This window comes from Dreissena polymorpha, chromosome 3, assembly GCF_020536995.1.
Source record: "Dreissena polymorpha isolate Duluth1 chromosome 3, UMN_Dpol_1.0, whole genome shotgun sequence".
NCBI lineage: Eukaryota > Metazoa > Mollusca > Bivalvia > Myida > Dreissenidae > Dreissena > Dreissena polymorpha.
Genome location: NC_068357.1, coordinates 78,371,192 through 78,391,708, shown reverse-complemented (window position 1 = coordinate 78,391,708; position 20,517 = coordinate 78,371,192). Strand labels below are relative to the sequence as shown.

General features: G+C 35.0%; 2 protein-coding genes across 5 annotated transcripts in view; one reads left to right on the top strand and one right to left on the bottom strand.

The window, feature by feature from the left end:
• Window positions 1-6,659, bottom strand: part of LOC127874863 (elongation factor 1-gamma-like) — a 30,685-nt gene extending 24,026 nt beyond the window's left edge. Inside the window, exons 1-4 of the mRNA XM_052419524.1 lie at window positions 6,555-6,659; window positions 6,268-6,417; window positions 1,781-1,844; window positions 419-561 (exon numbers count right to left, since the gene is read on the bottom strand). Coding sequence (XP_052275484.1) covers window positions 419-561; window positions 1,781-1,844; window positions 6,268-6,417; window positions 6,555-6,566 — 369 coding nt within the window. The 5' untranslated portion in view covers window positions 6,567-6,659. The remainder of the gene's footprint in view (window positions 1-418; window positions 562-1,780; window positions 1,845-6,267; window positions 6,418-6,554) is intronic.
• The window catches only part of LOC127874870 (calcineurin subunit B type 1), a 163,087-nt gene continuing 149,155 nt past the window's right edge, over window positions 6,586-20,517 (top strand). For all 4 annotated transcript variants that reach the window (XR_008047137.1, XR_008047138.1, XM_052419537.1 and 1 more), the window contains exons 1-3: window positions 6,586-6,692; window positions 9,542-9,581; window positions 10,241-10,417. Coding sequence is in view for 2 of the 4 variants with exons in the window: in XM_052419537.1 (XP_052275497.1) it covers window positions 6,690-6,692; window positions 9,542-9,581; window positions 10,241-10,417 (220 nt within the window). In the remaining 2 variants the exon portion in view is untranslated. The remainder of the gene's footprint in view (window positions 6,693-9,541; window positions 9,582-10,240; window positions 10,418-20,517) is intronic.

Genomic DNA, 20,517 nt, shown 5'->3' with positions numbered 1-20,517 from the left:
GCATTTAAACTGCTTAATTTGTATGTGCGTCGAAACTAACAATAATCAATAATAACAGTCCAAATTGTAACATTTTTGGTTAATTGTTAGCTTTAGTACACGACTTTATTTTGAATTTAAACAAACCTATAAACTCATTCACATTGAATGAAAACAAACATATCAAATAAAATGCATAACATTTCATAGATGTTAACAAATTGTGTTAAAACACACACACACAAGCTAATTGCATGAACATCAAGCCAATCTCTAGATCATATTATTTGGAACTAGGACCCGTTTGTTGAACAGTAAATTGCATTATATTTCACAAACTAATTGTTAAAAAGTCGTGTTTTTATATAAAACAACAACAACAATCCAATAGCATGAAAGAACATGCTAATCTCTATAGCATGTAAGTAGGAACCAGTACCTGTTTGTTGAACTGTGTGATACCAAGGCATGGGAAGACCCAGGTGCATGACGCTGGCAGGATCTCATTGTCTCCAAAGTTGATCCACTGTTGGACTAGAGCTGCATCTGTATGGGACTTGCCTAGCAACTGTTCATTGCCGACTGAAATTACCACACAATATAGCAATATTAATTACCACGGAATACGCGTCTTTTTCAGTATGCCCAATACATCGTCACATGGACAGGTGATCTGTTCTCGAGTCTTAGTTGCTTTATACTGTTTGCTACTGTCAAAATCAAATCTGACTTGAAATAATTGAGGGCCCAAGTTGGTTTCTTTAAAACAAACAACAACACGGTTTCAAAACATTCAAATCCCCAAGTCCCAGCTTTTCAATTCCTAAATATTTTTCTGAAGCTTCAAGTATATAACTCTTCTTAGTTTTCAAAATATGGTTACAAAAAAATAATTAGTTAGGGAGCAGAAACCAAAATGAGCAGAATGACAATATGACAGATATACTTATAATGATAAACGGAGCTAGAACAATGCACCGCTTTTCAGGGGGCATAAACAATGAAACACTACAAGTGTCATTGCCTAATTTAACATTAATTAGTCATTAATTACTTATTAGTATCCAAAGTTGCAACACAATTTTTCCTTGAAAATATTAATCACTGTTCTGGCAAGGTTTCTAAAAAGGTTTAAATACTGTCTCACAACTCATGAAAATTGTGACATTTTCTATACTTATGAGATATTAACTAATAAACTTCAACTTAATATTCTTAAAATAAACGTATAACTTTAGTGCGTGTAAAGAAACAAAGTAACATCATAATAACATAAGTCTCTTTTATTTTTTACAATCATACAAAAGCAAACCGAACTCTTTAAGCTTACAATTTAAAATAGAATGTTGGAAATTCTTGTTCAGTTGTCTTTATATCAAATTTGCGGCCATGTACTTTTTGGTTCTTTCAGATAACCTAAATTGTGATCAATTTTATTACCATGGCCAGCATGAAACCAACTTAGTTCTATTACTAAAGCTGGGTTTTAAAAGTTGTGTTTGTTTACAAGAAGATCATATCCTAATTAATGTATATACTCAACCTGAACCTATTTGCCATTTAAGAAAAAAAACCTCTTCAGTGCAGAGAAATATCTTGAATCTTGTACGTTATTGATTGGCTTGGATGGTAGCTTTATATTTGATTCAATAATCAGACAGCTGTTATTTGTACCTTGAATTTCCATAACTGAACCTAGACCAACTTTTCTGTGGCAATTAAAAAAGTATGTGATTAAATTGCAAGGTTGCGACCCTGCCAGAACAATGATTGATGTTTTGAGTGTTGTCAACAACCATACCATAGTGAGCAATAGCGTTGCTCTCAAAAATGCAGTCACCATTCTTTGACTCAAAAGCAGGAACCTGAAATAGCAAAGGGTGATATGAAAATGGTTTCCTTTCCTGCGACCTTCACTCATTTCAAAGGTAAATGTTGGGTGCGAAAATCATTGTTTACACTTTGTGTCAGAGTTAAGGCAATTAAAAAAAAAAATGTTTTTGCTACATAATGATACTTTGTTTGTAAATCAATCAGTGCTTTCCACAGGATTTTTTTCAGGTGCCCCAGGGCTGATAGGACCCCTCCCGACGATCTTTTTTTTAATTTAACGTGTCGATTCACGTTCTGTGTTGCATTATAACTCAAAGAAAAAACAGCGTTAAAAGACGTCATTTGGTGCGCTATGACTCTTCAAGAAAATCACCTGTCATAAAATATATATAATCTTTAATTGTTTTAAAACTTTCCCGCACAGATAGTAAAATCCCGACTCGAACGATTCCTTAATACTTCCGTTTCAACCCGACTCTATTACCGTATACTTACTACTTTTCAAGTTTCTATTTATTACCAAATAATCCCGTTTATTCCGTTTTTATATATCTTTTTCTGGTTAATATTTTCGATAAAAGCTCTCAATGATTTCTTTAACACAAAACTTGCCATTTTTCTATAGTATCAACTAAGTTTTTAATGATAATTTAAAGATTTGATGAAATATTGCCTCTGAACATGCAGGGGTTTTTATCTGATTTTGGGGAAAGGGCCTGGCCTTTTTTGAGGGGAAAAAATCGCGCGAAACGTTGAATTTTGGGGGAAAAATCTGCGAAAAGCCGGATTTTGGGGAAAATAAGGAAAGTCTAAAATAATCAATGTAACATATTTTACTGTTTTTAAAACAAATTCAAGGCAACAGATAATTTAATTATGCAATATTTTTCTAGTTTCTACAGTGGATCAGGTTAACTTATATATAAAAAGGTAAAAAAAAAAAAAAAAAAAAATTTTTTTTTTTTATGTGAGGGGAAAATGAAATCTAGGGGAAAATTTACCAGCTGAGGGGAAAAAAAATCCGAGGGGAAAGGGCCGATTTTCGGCGGGTCCCAAAGAAGGAAAAAAACCCTGACATGCGTCAATCCCCTTACGTGTTGTGTGCTTGTTAACACGCTAAATACACGCATGCTTCATGCAAATGACGCGACGTTGTACTGAATAATTTTCGCGCTCTTTTTAATTGAGAAAAAGATTCGACACACAATAAATTTTCACTACTAATTTGAAGCAAAAATATTTTAACATTGCGGTAACATTTACATTCGGAAGTGTGTTTCCGATTAAAAACACGTTAACATAGACTTACATGAATGGGTTTCGGATAACAAATTTAATTATTCCCATTTGAGATTTCAACAAATATTTACAGTTGCCTTATGAATTCAACGATAATTTGTTGAAACACTTTACGAGTCAAATAAATGTTTTGACGGAGTTATGCATGAAATTCACGTTGTCCACGAGGATTACGGCCAGTTGCCATCATTAGTCTTCTAAGTATCGATTATCTGACGAAACATTTACAAGTGTGCGTAATAAATTCATCGAAAATTTGTTTAAGCGCATTAAGTGTCGAATACATGACAGAAAAACAAGGTGAATCAGTTCTATAGATGGACATAATGAAATATACATGTACTGCAATTAAATTGTTATCGCATAATTGTAACCGTAGGTTATTTGCACAACTTACTCGCTATAAGTAATTAATTGTTTACCACTTGCAATTAATTTCTCGTATTAATTATGAGTCAAAGGTAACACTTATTTACAGTAAAAAGGTGTGATGATGAAGCCCGAAACCGTCTTTAATGTACTGTACTGTACTAGTTACCGGTTTTATATTACGTAAATGGTACAACTTCTTGCTAATCAAGCTGCGATGAACTCTTTCTTCGTGCTAGACGTCAATCAAAAATAATGGTTGATAGTTAACCCCGCCCTCATAAGCATTCGCGTAACTGATTGGACGATGAACATCACAGTTTGACGACTGGAAAGTTACCTGATACATCCTTCAATGTCAGCATTTAAATGACTGTGTAATGTTGCTAGAATAATCGATACGCCCTTCATGCTATTCTCTTATCAGTGGATTATCCATTACCCACTGTGGTGTTTATGGCGATTACTTGTGAAAATAGGAACCGAGTGCTCTTTTTTAAACAGGGAATATTGATACATTGATAAGAGAAACCTTGATGTTTTTGACAATCTCAAACCTTGATGTTTTTGACAATCTCCACTTTCTTTTACTGAAAAATACACAGATCGAAAAATTTCAAGCGCCCGGGGACTCTGATTTAGAAATTCAAGCGCCCCGGCGAGGGATCGTTAAATGGCCTGTGGAAAGCCCTGAAATCAATTACAAACTTTGTACATCACAGGGGTGGCGAAATCAAATGTCCGAGTTGCCCGAGTCGTACATTTGCTTGTCTGGGCAACTGATTTTTTTCAATTAAGTTGTCCGTGGACAACAAGTTTTTTAAAAGTCGGGTCCAGTAATACAAAAAAATACATTGTATTAAAGCCGTAATTAAGTTTTACAAAACCGGATGTTGACATGCGATTACATTGCCAGTGCTATTTGTGGAGCAATCAAGCTAAAATACGGGCACTCCCCTGCGCAGTGATCTCCCTTATTCTATAAGAGACCAGGAGCATGCCGCATTTTAAACATTTTGCCCGACTGTTAGACAGTGTACAGACTGGTTTCTTTATTTTTACAATCAGACGGAAATAAAAAGTATCAAAGTAAGGTAATCAAAACACGGTCTACCTTGTTATTTAAAATGACTTTAATGGTAAAATTGGAACATTTAGTTTTTTTAAATCTTCAACAACGGAGCAGAAACCCGAAGCTTTGAGCAGTCCACCTCCCAAAAAAACTAAGAAAGATTATGATAAAAAATATGATCTAAGTAAACGCACCAGAACTTTTCAAGAAACTTGGCTCACAGATTTTCAATGGTTACCAGCTGATGATAATCAAATTGCTACCAATGCGGAGCCTCAGTCTGATGAGGTCCACATATTGGACTAGTTTAATTTGTTAAGATTACGGTGTACTTATGTTCAACACATGTTTTAATAACAATAGCTTTGCAAGATTAAAAGTTTTAGAAAGTCTTTATATTGTTTATAATATACTGCTGTAATAAATGTACTATTTAAATACAACTATAAACAAAACTAGCAAATCATACTCATTTTGGTATATTCCACATTGTTTTACATTAATCAATAAATGCGTGTATAATTTATATAAACATTGACGGACAAGTGTAGTTCAGCAACGGACAAGTTAAATTTCCTAAATGGTTGTCCGTGGACAAGTATAGTTTTTTGAGATTTCGCCACCCCTGCATCAAGGCTGACGTTAGATGTTTGGGTTTCCATTTCATATTAGTATTCACCAAAATACGTCATATTCCAAAAGAAGTCAAGATGATGGGTACTTTAATGCTTCCCTATTTTCATTGACAAAACAAACCTTTCACTTGGTCTGTATTTTTTTTACTTTCATGGATTGGATGCTTAAGTATTTTAAGCAATATAAAAGTAAGCAAATGTATCCTCCTATTACCTTGTTTCGAGCAGTACAGGAAGCAGTACAGGAAACAAGTATAACAATTTCTGAATTAATGCAAACAATGCTGCAATACACGATTTACCTTTAAAGATTTATTTAATGCCAGTTATATCCATGCCAAAATAGTTTATTTACAGCGTGTTTAACCATGCAGAGCCAAAAGTTCCACATACATGTACATCTGTAAATTACATCCACTACGCACATTGTTTGTTTACCTGGTATCAAGACATCACATCCGAAAAACGCGAGTACTTAATTGCAATAGGCATAAGACCAACAAAACTTCGCAAATTCGATTCACTGAACATATGTACAGACTGAAAAAGTAATTAAACTTTGTTGTAACTCATTTTTACAATTTAAAATCTTTTGAATACATTGACACGCAAGTGCTCAAGAATTGCAAAAACACAAACATTGGTAATTTGTTCAAATAAAATTTCGCCACGTTACTGTTAAAGATTTTATAAATTTGGCATCCAATGGGGAAGGGGTATACCCAATGAACATGTGTATATCTTCAGATTACCTATTCTCGTGATTTGAAAGCAGATTGTTCCATTAGAATCAGGGAAAAAGTACAGGAATTGTCTTAAAAATAAATCAAATACATGAGTGTTGTGTTTACCCTAGCACAGTTGTCTGCCTCACTTTGCAATTTATGTGGAAAATTAATGAAGAGGACTAAACTGCATAGTGTTTAATATGTAGACCTTACATTAGACTCAAAGCAAGTTTGTAAAGATGGTTTGAATAAGAACTGTGCCGATTTCCAGAGCTTGCGTCAGTTAAGTCAAAGCTGTCAAACAAACAAAAGCAAAGTCACGAAGATGTATGTTCTAAGATATTTTAGATACCTTTCCCAATGGAAATTTATCCAGGAATGCCTTTGATTTGTTTGTTTCTCCAAACTTGAATGTTGTATCCACTGTCACTTTGGCTCCACTGTATTCTGCAGCAATCAGGGCTTTGAATGCCCTGAAATTGCCTGGGTAAGTGTACAATGTCTGAAATAAACCACGAGATAATTTATTGCATACTTACTATACATAAATTTAATTATGGAAAATGTATTTATAAAAACTGTCACTGCATATTTACACCGATTTACATGGATTTTAATATCCTTTCAACGTATACTCACTCCAGTCGCCATTACACCGGTTCTAAAAGGAAGTGGAATTTGCTTCCGATCTTGCGCAAAGGAAATCGACTTACGAAAGAACCCGGATGTGACTGCAGTTACAGGAGTAATTTTAGCATCTAATTTTCATCGAAAATGGTATGATTAGATGAGTTTTTGAGATACACACGTGATTTAATTTTACACAAATCACACAAATACTACTCTGTTTACTGTTTGTTATCGTTTAGTAATGGACAATAATATTTGAATAATTGTTAGAAAATGTATAAAATAAACAAAACCTCAGAATTTGATAAGTGACACTGGCATTTCTGGCGGTTCCAGGAGATATGTCAACATTTATCAGTTTGGAATTTGTCAGCGATTAATGTATTTCTTGCTTTGAATAAGAGTGTTATTATGTTTAATTTGGTGAAAACTTATTCAAAATGAATAAGAATGCCATTAAATTGAGAAAACATGTTGTTAATTTCTAGTAAGCAAGTTAGGGCGACCCGCAAGTTAGCAACCATTCTCATGAGCATCTTTAATTTTATTTATTATTTGCGTATTTACACATAGTTACGGCGCACATTCTGTTTTGACACGCAAGCATTCCATGCGTGGAACTTAACACCAACAATTTTGCGCTGACATATTAAAACATGTGTTTTACATGGCAATCCCCCCATTATGTAAAGTGAATGGTGCAGATGCATACAAAGCCTTTAAGGGACTTAAATAATATTACCACGTGGCTTTAGAAGAATTGTGTAATTCAGTTCTATAAATGGACATGATGAAATATACTTGTACTGAAATTAAATTGTTACCACATGCAATTTGTAACGTGAATTGTTTTCACAACTTACTCACCATAAGTAATGACCCTGTAATTGATCATCATTTGCATTTAACTTCTCTTATTAAGGAACATTTGTTGTTTAAGTAATTTTTTACTGTAAAAAGGTGTGATGATGATACCCGACACCATGTTTCATTTACTGTTCAATTACTGTTGGATATTACATTAATTTTTTTTATTGTGATTCCTTGTAAATCAATCTGTGATTAAAGCTAACTTCAAGACTGACGTCAATAAATAATAATGATCGCCAGTTAACCCTGCCCTTGTACGCATTCTTGTTACTGATAGGACGCTGAACTGCTCAGTTTGGTGACTGGAAAGTTACCTGAGAATTTCTCGTGGTGCATCTGTGTTAGCATGCATGGCTTAGGCTCAGGGCTCGCGCTGTCGTTCGCCACTTGAGCCATTTGCGAAAATATTGAGAATTTGGCTCAAGAAAAATCCGATTTGCGAAAATGCTAAAATCTCGTAAAATTTCATTGAAAACAGCCGCCATTTTAACCCGAAACTGGTTTTCTATATTTTTCTCTTTGTTTCAATGAAAGTATTCGCAATTTGAACAGTGAACGAAAACCGGTCTGCACCTGTATCGAGACATCGCTTGACCTTATTGTTATTGAAGTGCACATGGTAGCTGGCCAATCAAAACTGAGCTGGCTTACACATGAAATGACGTTGTTGAATGAAACGTAATAATGGGTGGAGCTATGAATACACAGTTAATATTGTCGTCTGCAAACAAAATAGCGGATGGTCGCAAATGTCGTATTATAAGATTAAAAATGAAAATAAGCGTGACAATAAATTAATTGTTTCCAAGCTGACTATCGATCCAAATTAAAGAGTGATAATTAAATAATTAGTTCTATGTCGTTGATGTTACAACTTTCTGCCGATTTTCGATTGAAATGAAAAGGTGTTCATTAATAATTTGATCGTTTTACTCACACACTCTGATAACTAACAGCGGCGTATTTTAATCAAAGGAAAACGTGAAAAACACGCGCGGTTTAATTGCAATTAAAATTTAATTAAAGTTACGAATTTGTAACGCATAGGAAGACTAATTCATGTCGTCTACTATATAAATGGAAGATACCACTTTGTCTGTACAGTCGCTAACATGACTTCTTTAACCTTAAAGCGTCCTTTGGACGAAAATGAGTCTGAACAAACAAACAAAATAATTAAAACACAAAAACTAGAGCATTCCAAGAGTCATGGAAAGTTGATAATAATTGGCTTCGCTTTGAGAATGAATCAAAATCAATGTACTGTGACCTATGCATTAAGGTGCAGAATTCCAACACGTTCACTGTAGGTTGCAATATCCTGAAAAAAGACTCGGTGACGAAACATGCAAAGTCTAAAGGTAAGATTTTGAAGATGAGAGGAACTTTAATTTGAAATTACTTTGAAATGCTATAGTCTAACTATATGTATATATGCAGATTGACTATGTATTTTTTTTTCAGATCACACTCATGCCGTCGATGCCAGCAAGCAGTAAAGCAGCAAAACAATGTATTTTGTGAATGAAATGTATGCTTGTATTTTACATGCCATTCATCATGTTGTTAAAAATGCGCTGTATTAAAATATCTTTATTACTATGAAAATTGTGATTTGATGTATATTATAATATGTGACATGTGCTTGTTGTCATTAAAAGAAATATGAAAAATCTATAGTATAAATTGTTATTTGAAACAAACGAAAACTGGTTGGCAATAGGCCCAAGACGCACCACAGACAATCTAGGATCCAAAAAAATCTCCGGGGGGGGGGGACACCCCTTCATCTGGGTGGCTCAAACATTTTTTGGGCCAGCGCTAGCCCTGCTTAGGCTGTGTGATGTGACTTAATTATTCGATACTCTAATATCTCTTATCAGTGGGTGATCTATTACCCCATTTTGCAGTAATGCTAATATAAAGAAGCAAAGTTGAATAAAACTGATTGTTAATTTAAGGTAAGAAAATGTATCAAATAAAGTTATTTGGATAATGGTTTATAACACAGAAATCCACAAAAAGTACTAGTACTGTAATTAATTTTGTCATTGTGAAATATTAATAAATATCCATGGTATTTGCTTGAAATATATATTTTTAAATATTTGTTGTGTACTTTTCAGGGGAACGAAAACTCTCTGCCTATGGAATTATGTTCCAATTGTAAGTTACTGTTAACTTTATTATTTTATTATATTAGTGTTTTGCCTCACTTGATTTTTAGGTAGCAGGCTTTTCTCTTGGGCCTTTTAACAGTGATGCCAATGTGCATTGCCTAAATTTCTATATCTTTATGCTGTCAGCCTAAACATTCCACATCAATCTTTCAAAGCAATAAATTCCAATAAGTGACAGCAGGCCAGCCTAAACAAAACCAGGGAGAGAAAAAAGCATTTCTTTGAGGACAAACCCTTTTAAAATGCAGCTTATTGTCCCCTACCGATGAAACCAGAGGGGACTTAAGGTTTGCGCTCTGTCAGTCTGTCTGTCAGTCTGTCACACTTTTCTGGATCCTGCAATAACTTTAAAAGTTCTTCATATTTTTTCATGAAACTTGAAACATGGTTAGATGGCAATATGGAGATTATGCACATCATTTCATTGTGTTCGTACAACAAGAATTCTGGTTGCTATGGCAACAAATATATAAAAATACTAACAATGGTGCAGTTTCACCGGTAGGGGACCATATTGCTTGGCAATCTCTTGTTTTAAATGTTTGTTTTTGCTTTGGTGTATGTCCCCCTGGTGTCTGTTCAAAATCCTTGGGAAAGGCCTGTTCAAAGCAGCCAGGAATATTTACTCTTCCTTTTTATTTTCAGTTGATGCTGATGAAATAAAACGATTAGGGAAGCGCTTTCGAAAGTTGGATTTGGACAATTCTGGTGCATTGAGTGTAGAGGAGTTCATGTCATTGCCGGAATTGCAACAGAATCCTCTTGTACAGAGAGTTATAGAAATATTTGACACAGACGGTAATGGGGAAGTGGATTTTAAAGGTAATGTGCAGAGAGCTAGGATGTCATAAATAAATCTGAAACCATAGCCCATATTGGTCAACTGTTTGTTAGACTTACCCCGGTAGTCAAATCTTGAAAAATCTGTCAGTCATTCAGACTGACACCTTTAAATATTTGTCATTCCGAATCAGTTTCTGTCATTCCAACTTAATTATAACAGCAAAACACAATAAAAGTGAGTACCTTGTACATGTAGATGTTTTATTGTAATGTTTTAATATATCTTTATATTGCCTTCCTATTATGGTAATAAAATTATTACTGCATTTGAGAATTATTACTTCATCTCAGACACATTCAACAGCTTAGAGTTTTTAGCTCGTCTATTTTTTGAAAAAAAATTATGAGCTATTGTCATCACCTTGGCGTCGGCGTGCGGTTAAGTTTTGCATTTAGGTCCACTTTTCTCAGAAAGTATCAATGCTATTGCATTCAAACTTGGTACACTTACTTACTATCATGAGGGGACTGGGCAGGCAAAGTTAGATAACTCTGGCGTGCATTTTGACTGAATTATGTGCCCTTTTTATACTTAGAAAATTGAAAATTTTGGTTAACTTTTGCGTTTAGGTCCACTTTTTTCAGAAAGTATCAATGCGATTGCATTCAAACTTGGTACACTTACTTACTATCATGAGGGGACTGGGCAGGCAAAGTTAGATAACTCTGGCGTGCATTTTGACAGAATTATGTGCCCTTTTTATACTTAGAAAATTGAAAATTTTGGTTAAGTTTTGTGTTTAGGTCCATTTTATTCCTTAAGTATCAAAGCTATTGCTTTCATACTTGCAACACTTACTAACTATCGTAAGGGGACTGTGCAGGCAAAGTTATGTAACTCTGACTGGCATTTGGACGGAATTATGGGCCCTTTATACTTAGAAAATTGAAAGTTTGGTTAAGTTTTGTGTTTTGGTCCACTTTACCCCTAAAGTATTATAGATATTGCTTTCATACTTGGAACACTCGCAACCTATCATAAGGGTACAGTAAAAGGACAAGTTGCATAACTCTGGATGTCATTTTTTCGGAATTATGGCCCTTTTTTGACTTAGTAACTTTGAATATATGGTTAAATTTTTTGTTTCGATCCACTTTACTTCTTAAGTATCAAGGCTATTGCTTTCAAACTTCAAATACTTTCATGCTATCATGAGGTTACTTTACCTGGCAAGTTGAATTTTACCTTGACCCTTGAATGACCTTGACTCTCAAGGTCAAATTATTAAATTTCGCTAAAATTGCCATAACTTCTTTATTTATGATTAGATATGATTGATACTTTGACAAAACTACTCTTACCTGACATACAACAATAGACTCCACCCAAACCATCGCCCGTGCCCCCCCCTCTATTTTTTTTTTTTTTTAATATCATCTCACAAATAACCACCACACCCTCACACTATACCCCCGGTTAAAAAACAAAACTATGTATTTTGATTATTTTATGTTTGAAATACCATCCAACCATCGCACCCAAGAATCCCCCCCCCACCCCCCCCCGAACAATAGACTCCACCCAAACCATCGCCCGTGCCCCCCCCCCCTATTTTTTTTTTTTTTTTTTTTTTTTTAAGATCATCTCACAAATTACCACCACACACCCTCACACTATACCCACCCACCTCACCCCCCCCCCCCAATTTTTTTTTTGAAACGGTTAAAAAACACAAATATTTATTTTTATTATTTTATGTTTGAAATACCGTCCAACCCCCCCCCCCCCCCCCCCCTAATTTTTTTTTTTTTTTTTAAGATCATCTCACAAATTACCACCACACCCTCACACTATACCCACCCACCTCACCCCCCCCCCCCCCCCCAATTTTTTTTTGAAACGGTTAAAAAACACAAATATTTATTTTTATTATTTTATGTTTGAAATACCGTCCAACCCCCCCCCCCCCCCCCCCCCCTCAATTTTTTGTTTCGCATTTTTGGAAGATAATGTAATAAATGTCCACACCCCCACACAATGCACCGCTCTTCACTCCACCCCTCCCTCCTTTGTGATTGAAAATGAGAGTCCCTTCACCTTTAAAAAGAAAATAGATGAGCGGTCTGCACCCGCAAGGCGGTGCTCTTGTTATAATTTGCTATATCCAGACCAGGGTATCCACAAGTAAAATGCATGCAATAAAAGGTTTTTAGCACAGGAGTTTCATATGTAATTTAACATTAGGAGAAAATGTGAATTTTGGCATATATTCATATTTTTTGTTGTCCATCCCAAAGGGGCAGAAGGTGGGAACCAAAAATTAGCAGGGTACAGCTCCCTCCTATTACTCTCTAGAAATCTACCTTACCGTTTTTATTTATACTTCAATTCATGATATTTCACAAGTTTCATGTAGCAGTATTTATAACAATATTAAACGCTACAATTTTGGAAACAAAATCACCTGTTATCACAAGAATTCAGTCACTGTATTGTCTTCAAAGTGGAGGTATCTCAAGAAAACTAGTTGTGAAAAGCCTCGTATACTATTGGTAAAAGAAAAAGCATGGGTCATTTCACTATAAGGCCGCAGTGGCGGCCAAGAGGGACTCAGGCCATATATTTAAGCGTTTTTAGTTGCGTTTTGTGACAAACACGTTTGTTTCTCCAAAAGGGGAAATTGTATTATGTGTGCACAAGAAGAAACAGAAAAGGAACAAAACTTTTAACCGGCTTAATTGCTTATCATGTTTAATACATCTTAACTTTGTTTGTAAGGATAACCCCCTCTGCTTGTAATCTTTCAAATTCACCAGTAATATCTCAACTGATGCCCCTGGAGATTGTCTTTAATGCCGATTTTGAATAAAATGGTCTAATCTGCTTGTCAAAACAGTATATCTGAGTTCACTGTATGAAGACAGATTTAAACGCCAAGCTGTCTTCAAATGTGTTCTTACTCTGAAATGAGAAACAAACAGTTGTTTTTAAATGTTGATGTACTGCTAGATACTACAGGGCTTTTTTTCCTTCTGTGAGAATGGCCACAATTGTGGGAAATACGCGACTCAAATTTTCATAATTTTAAGAAGTTGGTGACTCAATTTTCACATTTTCAAGAAGTTTGCGACTCAAATTTTCACAATTTTAGAACGTTTGCAACTCATTTTTTCACAATTTTGAACAGTGTGCAACTCATTTTTTTTTCACAAAATGGGGGGGGGCCAAGGTCGCTTCACAAAAACAGGAAAAAAGCCCTGTACTACATGTAGCTTTGTCATCATTTGTCCATCCAAAGGTCCGTAGGTCCTGAAGCAGCTGTTTTGAACTACACTTTCAGCGATTTTCCTCCTTCTTTATAAAGTACCGGTAAACGGCACTTTCCCAATTACGAAAAAAATACAAATTTCCCAATTGCTGTCCTTAAACTCCCAATAAAAGGTAAAAAAAAAACAAAAAAAACTTATTTTTTTTTTTTTATATTTTTTTTTAAAGCGGGTATATACGATTTTGTCAAATATTTATAAATTTATATAAAATGTGTAAAAACTTATTATATATATATTTCACTATAAATTAAAATAAAAGTTAAGAAGAACATGTGTCGAAAAATGCGAAATAAGCCAGATATTTAATTCTGAAATTGAAAACGGCTGTACAGCCGAATTTGCCAGCATGTATACCATACATGTACGATGTGAATCTAAACTTAGTGTAACGGTTTATTTGAATTCCTGCAACGATATCTATTCATACGACACACAAACACTAACTCTGATCCTAATACAAAGACGAATGCTTCGGTTATTGTAGGAACATATTTACGTCACAATCGGCTTGGGGCGCTAATTTGTCTTTGCTGCATTTTATGAAATTCGGCTTTATTGTATAATTTTTCTTGCCCATTATATGTTATTGTAACATATTATATCAATATATTACAATTAAACACATATATAAAATCGTATATACCCGCTTTAAGCAACATTTAGTTAGTTTCCCTTTGCAGCTCTATAGCTTGAACCTAGGTTTATATAATATTGACAGCTTGAAAACACTTGGTTATCAATTTTAAAGTATTTCACGACTCGATTTTTCCCAATTTTGAGGTTTTCACAACTCGATTTTTCCCAATTGGACCGGTACGGGTACTTTTCCCAATTGGACAAGGAAAATCGCTGACTTTAACAACTGGATGGATCAGGTCAAAAGAGAAATTTTGAATTCTCAGTTGAAATACCTTAATGATTAGATGATTGTAAAAAAGGAAGTTTGGCTGCAATAAGCTTTGGCAGAATTATGGCCCTTTGTTTGATTTTCCAGTGTCGAATATATTTTTCTAAAATTGTATGTGTTGACCTCCTCTGATGGCTTGGGAGATTTTGCTCAAATTTTCACAGCTGAATGTGTACCTGATTGTTTTGTAAGAAATTCTAGACTTGGTCATTTGAGTAAAAAAATTTGGCCATTACTTTGCAACCATAGCAATTTGTTTAAAAGTCCATGTATAAGACTCTCTTATGAGTGGCCTAAGGCCCATGGGGCCTTTTAATTTATATATTGTTTACATAAATTAAACCTGCATTACTCAAGCTGGATATCTATTTGGTAGTGGAAATGAGTCTGCCAGATGAATGCACTCTCTAAGGGCTTTACAGTATGAACATTTACTGTCATATTATTTTATAATGTTAGCTGGAGGAAAATTAAATTACTTTGTACTTGTTATGGTAGTCCTTTATCTGTTCAACTTCAATTGAGTGTAGCGGCTATTAATGGTTATTATTAATATTGACTTGTTTTTTTCAGGATTTATATGTGTTTACATGTACAATTAAATCACTATTAGTGCTCCAGCTAGGCCTCAATGGAAGGTTGCCCCACCCTGCCTCTTTGAAGCCCCCGCCCTATCCTTCCGAGCCCTGGCCCTGCCCTTTTACTAACAAAAAAATAAATTATTAGCTCATCTTTTTTTTGAAAAAAAAATGAGCTATTGTCATCACCTTGGCGTCGGTGTCGGCGTCCGATTAAGTTTTGCGTTTAGGTACACTTTTCTCATAAAGTATCAATGCTATTGCATTCAAACTTGGTACACTATTTACTATCATGAGGGGACTGGGCAGGCAAAGTTAGATAATTCTGGCTTGCATTTTGACGGAATTTTGTGCCCTTTTTATACTTAGACAATTGAAAATTTTTGTTAAGTTTTGTGTTTAGGTCCATTTAATTCCTTAAGTATCAAAGCTATTGCTTTCATACTTGCAACACTTACTAATTATCATAAGGGGACTGTGCAGGCAAAGTTATGTATCTCTGACTTGCATTTTGACAGAATTATGTGCCCTTTTTATACTTAGAAAATTAAAAATTTGGTTAAGTTTTGTGTTTAAGTCCACTTTTTTCCTAAAGTATCAAAGCCATTGCTTTCATACTTGCAACACTTACTAACTATCGTAAGGGGACTGTGCAGGCAAAGTTATGTAACTCTGACTGGCATTTTGACAGAATAATGTGCCCTTTTTATACTTAGAAAATTGAAAATTTGGTCAAGTTTTGTGTTTAGGTCCACTTTTTTCCTAAAGTATCAAAGCCATTGCTTTCATACTTGCAACATTTACTAACTATTGTAAGGAGACTGTGCAGGCAAAGTTATGTAACTCTGACTGGCATTTTGACGGAATAATGTGCCCTTTTTATACTTAGAAAATTGAAAATTTGGTTAAGTTTTGTGTTAAGGTCCACTTTTTTCCTAAAGTATCAAAGCCATTGCTTTCATACTTGCAACACCTACTAACTATCGCAAGGGGACTGTGCAGGCAAAGTTATGTAACTCTGACTGGCATTTTGACAGAATTATGTGCCCTTTTTATACTTAAAAAATTGAAAATTTGGTTAAGTTTTGTGTTTAGGTCCACTTTTTTCCTAAAGTATCAAAGCCATTGTGTTCATACTTGCAACACTTACCTGTAATTAATGGCATAATTATTGCCCTTAGATTGTCCAAATTTTCATTATATTATACAAAATCCTTGTAAGCAAAGTTTGATGTTTGGGGGATCAACTCAAAATATAGGTCACCATTTCAAATCTTACAAAAACAAAAACACTCCCTACGCCAGGTACTAACTATCGTAAGGGGACTGTGCAGGCAAAGTTATGTAACTCCAGGGTTCGCCAAAACTTGAAAAATCTGTCAGTCATTCGGACTGACAGACTTGAATTTTGTGTCAGTCCGAATCAGTTTCTGTCAGTCCCACTGTCTGACTAAACTATAACAGCAAAACACAACAAAAGAGAGTACCTTTTTGATGTTTATTGGTTTTGATCACATTAAAATACAATAAAAACATGTCCAAAGTCGATATAATAAAACAATTATTATAATAATAATAAACCAGAGGTATTCTTTTTAGACTTCTTTTTGTCAAACTGTTACTTAGCCTGCACAGCTCTACAAATCCGTGTTCTTGAAAAGTTAGGGTGACATCCAATCAAGTTTGACTTAATTGCACACAACCATTCACACTACTTTGGATGACTTCAATTTCTGTTTATTAGCTGATTTCACAAGTTCTAAAACAACACCTATTGTTAAAATATTTTCTCTTAGCTGAGGTGGTTGATTTCCAGGTTCAATTAAATGAATGTCTTTCACACCTATTTCTTGATAGAAAGGCCTATGATAATAACCACCATTCATTCTTGTTGTCTGAAATAACACAACACATATTGCTACAAACTATGAACAACAAATCAAAACATAAATATCCCTATGTCCGAATTTTAAAATATCCGAAATATAGTACATCGGGTGAAAAATCTAATTTTGATTTCAGAAATTGTTGGTGTGTAAATTAAAATATATCCTTCCCAGAACAATATAATAATGAACTATTTAACAGAAATGCTCACAAATGCCTGTTGAAACAAGTTTTCATGCGGTTTTTGTTGTGGAGAAATTAAATGGAACAAATAAAATGGCGGACGCACTCGATTGCTTTTTTAACAAAGACCGTTGATTTTGAACTCGCATGTGATAGTCAATTCTAATCCAACTTTAAACATCAAAACATCAAAATGAAGGTAAGAAAAAAAGGATTTTGACAGAAGTTGAACAAAAAGCATTTACCTTCTATTAATCCAATAGTATATTATACACTTAGAGTGATCTTTTTGAAACCATTTTTCATCCGATTGTGTCGGTCAGTCGGACCGATTACCTTAAATCACTTGTCAGTCCTTAGAAAAATTTGCCGGTCAGGACCGGCGGACCGACGGTTTTGGCGAACCCTGTAACTCTGACTGGTATTTTGACGGAATTATGGGCCCTTTATACTTGAACATTTGGTTAAGTTTTGTGTTTACATGTAGGTCCACTTTACCCCTCAAGTATCATAGATATTGCTTTCATACTTGGAACAGGGTTTTCCCCAGGCCATTAAAATTTTCCGACCTGTGTGTTTTATCAGTAACTGCAATTACCCAATCTGGCGATTATTCAAAGTTTGCGAACGCCTGTCGTCTCAATCATTGATTTATTGCTAGGTTACATAATTAAGGTATCGTCAGGGGGCCTATTAACCGGCTCAATCAAGCTGACAGTCGTTACGGAGCTTTCAGTTTAAATACACAGATGCGCTTCAATAGGCGTCTTGATTTATTGCCCAATCAAGCAACCAAACATCCAGCAGCTTGTGTATTATAACATCCAAAATTTAGATAAGCGCGTGTCATCTGTCGAAACAATGATATTGTTAGTCACTAAGCACAACTAAGTAGCTTACACAGTTAAATCCCAGAGATGATCTCGGAAACCAAACTTGATTGAAAACAATGAAAATAACGACATTTATTTGCATAAGATGAGCTAAAATAGAAATGAAAACCAAAGAAACATACACAGACGACACAAAATATAATTGATTTTGACCTTTTAAATACAAACAAATAGTTAAAAAACACTTTCACTTTCCCGTGTTCAGAAAATGGCTTGTACATGTACATGTTGCGTGAACTCTAAATTTACATTCAGTTGTTTGGTCACTGTAATTGAACGAACATAAAACTACGCGCACAGATCACGTCAGGTGTTTTACGAAAGTTCAGTGGGGATACCCCTGCCACAATCAATGTCCATATGCACTTAAATATGTTTTCAATTTATGTTGCTTAATATTTAATTGATACTGCTTATATTTTGCAAACGTTCATCATCTATGTTATCATTTCTGTTATAAGATTGTAATGCAGGTCTGCAGCCAACAAGACGAATGCTGTATGAAGACACCCGATGCTTATTATTGAATTTCCCGTGTTGATATATTAGTATATTGAAATATTATTAGTGATGTCCGGTTAACCACCGTAAATAATATGTGTTTCTGTCATTAAAATTATTAATGTCCATCGCTATGATAAAGTTTGACAGTCATGTAATCGTTTATTTATTAACCTCACACACCCACAATCTCACGTTTGCATTCGCACCTTTGTGCACCCGTTTATACTTCTAATTGGCATGTTATTGACATGTTGATGTTACATCAATAAACGACCAATAACAGGGGTCAGGAAGCGAGAAAACTCCTAATATCTCAACTGTAAAAATAAATGCAACGTGTCAAGTTGCGAGTCAATAACTGAACTTGCTATTATACATATTTTGTTCTTTCATCTTTGTTGCACACATTACCGACACACACCGAACATAGTGAACGCGAGAAGTCAAACAAAAGACTTCGAGGAAGTTAGCATAATGTAAAAACAACAGTAAAAACACAATTACTCAGATAACACAACGTTTCTTTATATGTCCGATAATTGGGGGCACAGCATGCAAAGTTAAGTATCAGTGTGACAGAAACGTGGGCTTGGTGCTAAATCAGTCATTAATAGAATGTTCCCGATCGTTGCAGCAGCTTGACTTTGTGTATTTGTTATCAAAGGGAAGCAACTGCTATAACGACAGTTTTCTAACTTGGTTGTTGTTACCCTATCTTCGTCGTCTACCTGAAAGAGCTCGGAAAGGATGATATGACAGTTTTAATATCGGTAAAATAATGAGTGTTAAATACATGTAACTAAGATGCTCTTAATTTGGATACAACTTTAAAACAATGTAAACATTTATCCTAACCAATCACTTCATATCTGTTTTTCTTAGATTAATAACGCACCACAGAACGTCAATTGACACGTTATTTTTTTTTTTAAATCAACGTCGGGAGAGGATACCCCTCCGGCACCCACCCCTGATCGGCCCTGGGGCGCCTGAACAATTTCCTGTGGAAGGCACTGACTTGGATCACTCGCAAACTATCATACGGGGACAGTTAAAGGACAAGTTGCATAACTCTGGTTGTCATTTTTACCAAATAATGAGCCTTTTTTGACTTAGTAACTTTGAATATATGGTTACATTTTGTGTTTAGATTCACTTTACTTCTTAAGTATCAAGGCTATTGCTTTAAACTTTAAATACTTTCATGCTATCATGAGGGTACTGTACATGGCAAGTTGAATTTTACCTTGACCTTTGAATGACCTTGACTCTCAAGGTCAAATTATTTAATTTTGCTAAAATTGCCATGACTTCTTTATTTATGATTAGATTCGATTGATACTTTGACAAAACAACTTTTACCTGCCATACAACAATTGACTTCCGTCCAAACCATCCTCCCCCCCCCCCCCCCCCCCCCCCCCCCCCCCCCGAATCCCCCCTCAATCCCCCCATTATTTTTTTTTAAATTAAAGATCATCTAATAAATGACCACCACCCCCTCACACTATACCCTCACCCCAAATAAATATTTTTTTTTTATGCCCCCCAGTAGGGTGGCATATAGCAGTTGAACTGTCCGTCAGTATGTCAGTCAGTCTGTCTGTCAGTCCGAAAAAAACTTTAATATTGGCCATAACTTTTTCACTTTTTAAGATAGCAACTGGATATTTGGCATGCAAGGTCAAATGTCAAATTTATGGTGTCTGTCTGTCCGAAAACTTTTACATTGGCCATAACTTTTTCAATATTGAAGATAGCAACATGATATTTGGCATGCATGTGTATCTCATGGAGGTGAACATTTTGAGTGGTGAAAGGTGAAGGTGAAGGTCACCCTTCGAGGTCAAATGTCAA